Genomic DNA, 9,617 nt, shown 5'->3' with positions numbered 1-9,617 from the left:
AGGTGCCTTATGGCAAACTCCAAGCGGGCTGTCATGTGCCTTGTACTGAGGAGTGTCTTCCATCTAGCCACTACCATAAAGGCCTTATTGATGGAGTGCTGCAGAGATGGTTGTCCTTCTGGAAGGTTCTCCCATCTCCACAGAGGAACTCTGGAGCGCTGTCAGAGAGACCATCGGGTTCTTGGTCACCTCCCTGATCGAGGCCCTTCTCCCCCGATTGCTCAGTTTGGCCCAGGCAGCCAGCTCTAGGAAGAGTCTGGCTGCCCGGTTCCAAACTTCTTCCATTTAAGAATGATGGAGGCCACTGTGTTCTTGGGGACCTTCAATGCTGCAGACATTTTTTTGGTACCCTTCCCCAGATCTGTGCCTCGACACAATCCTGTCTTTGAGCTCTATGGACAAATCCCTCAACCTCATGGCTTGGTTTTTGCTTTGACATGCTCTGTCAACTGATGGACCTTATATAGACAGGTGTGTGCCTTTCCAAATGATGAGGAAAATATTTTAGTTAATCCATTTTAGAATAAGGCTGTAATGTAACAATGTGGAAAAAGGGAAGGGGTCTGAATACTTTCTGAATGCACTGCATTATCCTATGGCTATTGTTTCCCTCAGATCAATATGGTTCATGTTTATCAATGCTCTGCCTGGTGCATACTGGTAAAGGCTACAGTGTACACCACCCAGATGGACAGACTAAACATTGGACACAGAGAACGACAGAGAGTCATGTAAAATGCTTTTGCAATCCACAGGTTCAATTCATCATCCTCATCAGCTACACTACAGGCCCACCACACATCCATTTCACAACCCAACAACTCAAATTCAATCAGCAAAATTGTTCTTGACTGTAGCTGATATCAGGGAGAGACATGGTAGTGTAGGTATCATTACATGGTAGGTATAATATTGGTATGTGGGGCCTGCTTGCCCATGCCCAAGCCTGCTTTGCCAATCTGCCATCTCCAACCTAGTGAATTGTAGACCTACACTGTAGACTTAGAAATGTTCGGAGCGGTAGTCCTTTTCAGAGCGGTAGTCCTTTTCAGAGCGGTAGTCCTTTTCAGAGCGGCCTCCTCCCCACTTTTCAAGGGGCCTATTTATAGATCTGCAAAGGCAAAAGTGTCAGTGTGTGTTTATGAGTGTGGGTTGGAGGGTGTGTTTGGTATTGTGAGTGCCCCCAGCATATAAAGGAACTGAGAGTGAGAGGAAAGCACGAGGAAGGACGAAGGGAAGTTTAATAGGGATGTTTTGCAAGTTCATGCTCATGCATTGAAATCTGAAAAGAATCCTCACTTTCATTCATTTGGACTGACTAACGTACATACTAAAGGGGGCAGCTCACTCTGATAGGGGGAACAAGGACACGCATAAGCGGAAAAACAAAGCCAAGATGGCCCTTGTTGAGGAAACTTCAGTGAAGGTGGCGTTGGAAACTGAAGCATCACCTGATGTACCTGAGGGTAAGACTGACTACCCCTTCACGGCCAGCAACAGTATCTATACTGCCATTTTGAGCAGAAACGAGGCCGTCAAAGATGCCAAGCGCCTGAAGAACTTCTTGGAGTTGCGAGACAAATACGTACACAAGAAAGTCCTGTTTGAAGACCCTTTGTTCCCACCCAATGATTCCTCTCTTTGGTACAGCAGCAAATTTCCCATTGAATTTGAGTGGAAGCGCCCAACGGTGAGTGCCATCTGTTTTCCCACTAGCAGGGGTGAAGTACACCTTGCCTCAAGGTTGGAACTGTACCTGTATGTTGGGGTAGAATATGTTTACATTTACATAGTCAATTGAAGGTGCTATCAGAACAGATCTATCAGGGCTAGATAAACATATACAAATGATAAAGCTGTTAAGATGGAACTTATATTGCAATAAAGACTGCACCACTGTATCACAAAAGGAAAATAAATAGATAGTTAGGTTCTACTAGAGAACATCTCTGTCCTTTTTGAGTAAGAAATTATTTTGGTCAATGTGTCCCTGGTTTGAGCCCAAGTCGGGCCAGGGATGGGACCTACTCTGTTACACCTACCACCCCAGCTCTTGATGAAGTGTGTCAAAGTTTTTTTTAAACATATTAGGGCTGAAGGCTGCAGACAAGTAGATTAACAAAAACAGCAACCCACTTGTGGTAAGGTATTATCACTCAGCCTAAGATCAAATCTCTCTTCATTAGCTGCAAAAACATTGTTATGACATCACTTCTGGTAAATAACCTGGGGGAAAGCGAGAGCAATTCTGCTGAATATTTGTAGGCTCATAGCTGCGGATCATCAGGTTCTAGAATCACAGACAGCTGAGACTCTGCAACAGGCAGGCCTCACTACAGTACCGCCAGTCACGCCACGAGGCTTACAGCGAGAGAGCAGAGGGAGATTTGGGATATTATAGTCAACCAATAATCAGTCTTGTTAGGCAGTGTGCTGTTACAAGACTCTCCAACTGGCAAAACCAGTGTATTTTTGACTTTGCAGTCTTGGTATTCATGTAAGTCAACAGTATGTGAATCTTATGTTGTAGTTGTTGGTGGATTCTCATTCCAAGATGAAAATAATGATAGGGTAACACGTTACCTCAAAGCCTGCAAGTGTAATGCAGTTACAATGCATTATAATGCTGTTATATTGCGTAACACTTGTCGTAAGCATGCATGATCCCTTACAATGTCTTATTATCATCTCTTGATGATCCTGACTAAATACAATAACAGCCATTTTGATTCAGTTGAACATTTTACTTGAAAGAGAGATAACATATTATAAACCTCACAAGAATCCTTGTAAAAAGACATTGTGAAGGCTCATACATGGGTGTGTTTGCATTTCTATGGAACATTTTAGTCATTTAGCAAAAGCTCTAATCTGGAGTGACTCATGTTAGTGCATAAAATTGCTAAAGCCCACAGTTGGTGTTACTCAGATGTTTTCCAGTCATGGAATGTCACAGGACTAATGGTGTCTTACTGACTTGCAGTCATGATAGCTTGACCTCGATGTGACCAAGTTTAACTTAAAGCCAAAGGGTCAACATTATCCAAGGTCTAAATCAGGGGTATGAGGTTAGCCTTCCTGTGAACCCATGGGGCACCTCATGTGATGAGGTAGGTGCCAAAGAGGGGTTTACTGCTGGAGTGGACAGGCTGATCTGACATTCTATCCACCATAACTCAGATCTTTACTAACTTGATATTGAAAACTTGGTTGAAGGCCCAGATTTACTAAGCCTTTGCATCAGATGCAAACGTTGCACCTGCCTCATTCAGGGATTTAACACCTAAAACAATGCTAAAACTCATTCTGGGATAGTCACCTCAGGAAGTGTCCTGAGGTAAGAAATGCTTTTTTTGGATTATCAAGGCTGTCATTTGAACACTTGATTCCCTTTTTTGTTCAAGCTGGTCTGAATTGTGTTACGCTTTCGTCCCATGTGTACAAAACTATACCACACCATGTCAACCATACATACCCATCCATTACCATGCCTTGAGAAGTTAAAAGACATGCCTTCAAAATGTTTCTTAAAAAGGGGCAATCTGCAGTTGCTACATCCATTTTGTTTACTTATAAATTAATGATATGTACCCACTGATTATTGAAGAATATAACTATTAATGCCTCAAGAGCTTAGTTAAACGTTCGTACCCCATAAGAACCTAAAATATAAGCTTGTGTAAACAATGTATAACCTCAGAATATGGTTAAAGCTATCATTTTGATCTCTTGGCTGGTCAGTCTTAGCTCTGTCTATGTTGATTGGTTACATTTCTCCAGGCCCATCCCTCAGCTTTTTACCAAAACAGAGGCAGGGTGGCCCACTTTTGTATTGTTTTCTAATGCGGATTGCACCTTTAAATGTATTTAGATGTCTTGAAAATGTGCAATGTCTCAAACTGTCTCAATACATCTTAATTTTATGTCTCAAGATGTCTCGAGACATCTTAGGACAAAGATGATGGCTTGGTATGTACCAACAGTATATCCAACCTATTTTTCCAGATGGTGGATATAATTAGAACTACTGTACTGTATGTTATATATAACCACCCCGGGGAGCTCCGGAATTTGGCCCTGATCAGGTTGCAGAAAAAAATGGATAAATTTGCCATTGGGTCAAAATTGTACATTTATAAATCCACCAGCACTGATGAAGTTGAACCATTTTAAGCCCATGCGAGTTCAACTCTCTCACAAGGTCAGCAGTAAGACTGGTCTAAGTTGGTGGTGAAGCAATCGTTGTTCGCACACTTAAAGGTGTGGAGAAATCATGTTGGTGCATATGGATCCGATCCAAGTATTTGTCAATTTGCTGACTTGTCCCCTTGAGTCATGACTGAGTCGTGACTGAGTCGTGAAACTCAAGCCCTTTTAATAATGACCTCTTCCAATACTGCTTTAACATATGCTTCCATAAAACAAGATGTGACCACTACACACTCCTACAAACACCGAAATATATCCACACCAATGACAGAACCTTACATTTCATTCATTCATTATTATGGACTGTAGATGGACTTTCACTTTCTCTATCATCAATAATGAGATCAAGACCTGGGTTAAATAATATTAGAACAATATTTCAGCTGTGCTTGATTGAGCTTTTCTGGTGCAATGGAGCCAATGGAATAGTCCCTAAAGCACAAAGCCCACCCTTCTTGCACTACAGGCAGGCCAAACTATTTGAACATGGTTGTAGTTCAACTCATTCCCCTCAACGTAGATCCTTTGGCATTCAATCTTTGTCCAGGTTAAGTGAGATGTCCAGAGGTATTACCAAATACATTAACCCTTGGTAGGAAAACTCTAGAGGTTGTGACCTGTGACAGCTGCTTTTAATGGCAGAGGTCATAATTCACTAAGTTGTCTCATTCATGGTTGTAACTAGTATTCTTCAACCCAACCAAAGAATAAGAGCAACCAACCAGACTCTGAAACAACCCCAGGGGTCCAGTCCTCTCCCCAGAGGTCAAGTCCTCTCCCCAGAGGTCAAGTCCTCTCCCCAGGGGTCACGTCCTTTTCTCTTCTATATAATTTCCTGTCGCCAGACTGCTTCGGTGCAAATTCTTCCTATTTTTGTCATTTCGTTTTTAAGAAAAACCTGCACACTGCGTTTGCCAGGTGGTATCATTTGTTTATGTGCATGATCTTCCTACTTTTAATCCTGTCTTGAAATGACTGCAGTATGTTTATACTGTTAGGCCTTTACATGACAGAGTTTACATCCGGTCACCAGCTACGTTGTACTGTAAAACTGGATGTAAAGTTTAACACAATACCTCTTTGTGCCAGCCCTTCCCAGCTCTGTTGGCATCCTAGAAATACAGTAGAATAACTATTTCTATGTTTGATATGAGGACCCCACTTTAAGGCCGCTACTGCATTTTGCTGTACCACTTAAAATAGCTGTGAGCAGATGACTTGGTCTACTGTTACTATGTTTTCCCTATGGATCTATCACTTATCACTTACGTTGTGCAAAGAGTTTTTTGGCTGGGCCTTGCATCCCCCCTTCATATTCCACTCATGAAGACATGATTGTAAAGTGAGGTTGACTCCAGTTTTGAATGCATGTGTTTTGACCAACGTTTTATGCCTGGGCAACACCTGTTAATCACTATAGGAGATTGTATAAAATAAACGTCTCTTAGTTGCTGCTAGGGTTGCAAAGAATCGGAAACTTTCCCGGAAATTTCTGGAATTTTTCCGGAATTTTTCATGGTAAATTAAGCTTAAATTCATCAAAAAAGAATGCTCATAACAGTGAACTTTTATTGTGGGATACACATAAGGCAATAAGGCAATTTTGGTTAAACTGTCACCAATTCAATGGAATTGCAACCCTCTGCACGCACAGTGCATTCTTCCATCACATGTGCTGTGCACTCTTCCATCACATGTACAGCTGATTCTCAAGATCTTGCACACTAATGAGATGCTACTGAGCCCACACTACTACACTGTCTGAGCGAAGGACTACATGCTTTCTGGTAAGTTTTGATTACAATACTGGCTGGGGTGAATATATTTTATATGACATAAATTATTTTTTGTTAACTAGTAAATAGTAGCCTACAGAAAAGTGTGTTTAAATCATTACTAACTTGTGAACAATTTCTGCTAGTTAGTTTTTGCTACCATGTGGGTTTTAGTTTGCTTGAGCCTGCTTACTGAGGAATGTTAATTCACCTGTTTCCATACATGTTTCATTTTAAAACATTTATCTTATAAATGAGTTGTTTAACTTCTTAACAATTTTTCTGTACATGGAATTGTATTTGTTTTTTTTAAACTATTTGTTTTCTAATCTTTACAGGAAAATGCCACAGGCGCTATCTAATCTGTGGGGAAATTTCACTGCAGCTAATGTAGAAGGAAAAGCTGTGTACATTTGTAAATACTGTGCCAAATCCTATATGAAGAATGCAACAAAGATGCAAAATCATCTGGCCAAGTGCATAAAGTTCCCTCAGCGCTCACAACAAACAACCTCTGACAAAGGTCCCTCTACTTCTATTTGAGGTGGCAATGATGAATCAGACACCTTATCGATAGAAACAGCTCATGGTCCTCCTCAAATCCTACGTTTTTTTTACTCAATGGAGGAACGCAGGAATGCAACAGGTTCACTTCTGATGATCACAGGCAATGTGTATTGGAAGAGATTTCTGAATGTTCTTACATTTACATTCACCCAGCATACACCCCTCCAACCAGACATGCTTTATATACTCATTTGCTGGATGCAGAGTTCAACAGAGTTCAAGTGAAGGTCAAGCAAATCATAGAGAAAGCAGACTGTATTGCAATCATCTCTGATGGGTGGTCAACTGTTCGTGGGCAAGGAATAATTAACTACATCATCTCCACCAGTCAACCAGTATTCTACAAGAGCACAGACACAAGGGACAACAGACACACCGGTCTCTACATTGCAGATGAGCTGAAGGCAGTTATCAATGACCTTGGACCACAAAAGGTATTTGCACTGGTGACAGACAATGCTGCGAACATGAAGGCTGCTTGGTCTAAAGTGGAGGAGTCCTACCCTCACATCACACCCATTGGCTGTGCTGCTCATGCATTGAATCTGCTCCTGAAGGACAACATGGCACTGAAAACAATGGATACACTCTACAAGAGAGCCAAGAAAATCATTAGGTATGTGAAGGTTCATCAAGTTATAGCAACAATCTATCTCACCAAGCAAAGTGAGAAGAATAAGAGCACCACATTGAAGCTGCCCAGCAACCCCCGTTGGGGTGGTGTTGTCATCATGTTTGATAGTCTCCGGGAGGGGAAGGAGTCTCTCCAAGAAATGGCCATATCCCAGTCTGCCGATATGGACAGCCCCATCAAGAAGATCCTCCTGGATAATGTATTTTGGGAGAGAGTGGTAAGCAGCCTGAAACTCCTGAAACCCATAGCAGTAGCCATTGCACGGATTTAGGGAGACGATGCCATCCTGTCTGATGTTCAGACTCTGCTTGCAGATGTAAGAGAAGAAATCTGTACTGCCCTGCCCACTTCACTGTTGCTCCAAGCAGAGGAAACTGCAGTTCTGAAATACATCAAAAAGCATGAAGACTTCTGCTTGAAGCCCATACACGCCGCAGTGTACATGTTGGACCCCAAGTATGCTGTCAAGAGCATCCTGTCTGGTGCAGAGATCAACAAGGCCTATGGTGTCATCACTACCGTGTCTCACCACCTTGGCCTGGATGAGGGCAAGGTTCTTGGCAGTCTGGCGAAGTACACTTCCAAGCAAGGGCTTTGGGATGCAGATCCAATATGGCAGTCATGCCAACGTATCTCATCAGCCACCTGGTGGAAGGGACTTTGTGGGTCTGAGGTTCTTTCCCCTGTTGCCTCCATCATCCTCCAAATCCCACCAACATCTGCCGCCTCAGAGGGCAACTGGTTCTTGTTCGGGAACACACGCACCAAAGCACGCAACAGGCTGACCAATACAAGGATTTTAAAATTGGTGGCCATCTGGGCAAATTTGAGGCTTTTTGAGCCTGACAACAAGCCATCCTCAACAAGGTTGGAAAGTGACAGTGAAGATGAGGCCTCAGAGTCTGATGTTCAAGAAGTGGACATTGAGGAGGTCCAGGGAGAAGACATGGAAGCCTGACAGGAAGACAACCACAACTTTAGTTTCTAGACTATAATTTTACAGATGTATGTTGAAAACGTTTTTGGGAGATCATTGGGAATCATTCAATATTCCCCTTCTTTTGTTGTTCAGTGAAATCATCCCATGGGAAGAGTCAACTCATTTAATGAAAGTTCAATTCGTAACAAAAACAACAAATATATATATTGGAAGGATTTAATCTTTTGCAATTATGTATACTTATGATAAGGTAAAAGGTTTATGTTTCTGTCTCCATATATGGTACATATTTCCAATGCAAAAAACATCTACATTTAAATGGGATTAATATTAATTTGCATATATTTCAATTAATTCCCACAGAAAGTTTCCACCTCTGAATATTCCCCAAAATGTGCAACCCTAGTTTCTGCCAAAGTACACCGGACTATTTTAGGCCTTCAATCTGTGCATAAGACAATCATTTATCCATCTAGTAATGTAGTGTGATATTTTTGTAAGTCATGTTATTATCATGGTACAGTCAAGATATTCCCCAGAAGACATAGTCTGATAATAGATTGACCCTCTCACAAGACGTTCCACACCCCGTAGCACATCCCAACAACATTACCATGGCTACAGCTGTTCTTCTGTTTCTTTGTTTGGCAGGAAATCTGTGACAACCCCCAGTTCATCATAGACGGAGCTAGTAGGACAGACATCTGTCAAGGAGAGCTGGGTAAGACCACAGAAATCATGCACTGTATGACATCACTGGGTAAGACCACAGAAATCATGCACTGTATGACATCACTGGGTAAGATCACAGAAATCATGCACTGTATGACATCATTGGGTAAGACCACAAAAATCATGCACTGTATGACATCACTGGGAAAGACCACAGAAATCATGCACTGTATGACATCACTGGGTAAAACCATATAAATCATGCACTATATGACATCACTGGGTAAGACCACAGAAATCATGCACTGTATGACATCACTGGGCAAGACCACAGAAATCATGCACTGTATGACATCACTGGGCTAGACCACAGAAATCATGCACTATATAACATCACTGGGTAAGACCACAGAAATCATGCACTGTATGACATCACTGGGTAAGACCACATAAATCATGCACTGTATGACATCACTGGGAAAGACCACAGAAATCATGCACTGTATGACATCACTGGGTAAGACCACAGAAATCATGCACTGTATGACATCATTGGGTAAGACCACAAAAATCATGCACTGTATAACATCACTGGGTAAGACCACAGAAATCATGCACTCTATGACATCACTGGGTAAGACCACAGAAATCATGCACTGTATGACATCACTGGGAAAGACCACAGAAATCATGCACTGTATGACATCACTGGGTAAGACCACAGAAATCATGCACTGTATGACATCATTGGGTAAGACCACAAAAATCATGCACTGTATGACATCACTGGGAAAGACCACAGAAATCATGCACTGTATGA

The 9,617-nt window shown here is 41.9% G+C and overlaps 1 protein-coding gene across 3 annotated transcripts in view; it reads left to right on the top strand.

Moving 5' to 3' along the window:
* Nucleotides 1–1,139: 1,139 nt before the first annotated feature.
* The window catches only part of capn3b (calpain 3b), a 32,333-nt gene continuing 23,855 nt past the window's right edge, over nt 1,140–9,617 (top strand). For all 3 annotated transcript variants that reach the window (XM_029630992.2, XM_029630993.2, XM_029630991.2), the window contains exons 1-2: nt 1,140–1,690; nt 8,777–8,846. In XM_029630992.2, the coding sequence (XP_029486852.1) occupies nt 1,397–1,690; nt 8,777–8,846 (364 nt within the window). In that variant the 5' untranslated portion in view covers nt 1,140–1,396. The remainder of the gene's footprint in view (nt 1,691–8,776; nt 8,847–9,617) is intronic.

Source organism: Oncorhynchus nerka, linkage group LG24, assembly GCF_034236695.1.
Source record: "Oncorhynchus nerka isolate Pitt River linkage group LG24, Oner_Uvic_2.0, whole genome shotgun sequence".
Lineage (NCBI taxonomy): Eukaryota > Metazoa > Chordata > Actinopteri > Salmoniformes > Salmonidae > Oncorhynchus > Oncorhynchus nerka.
Note: the sequence above shows the minus strand (reverse complement) of the source record. Positions and strands in the feature narration are given on the sequence as shown.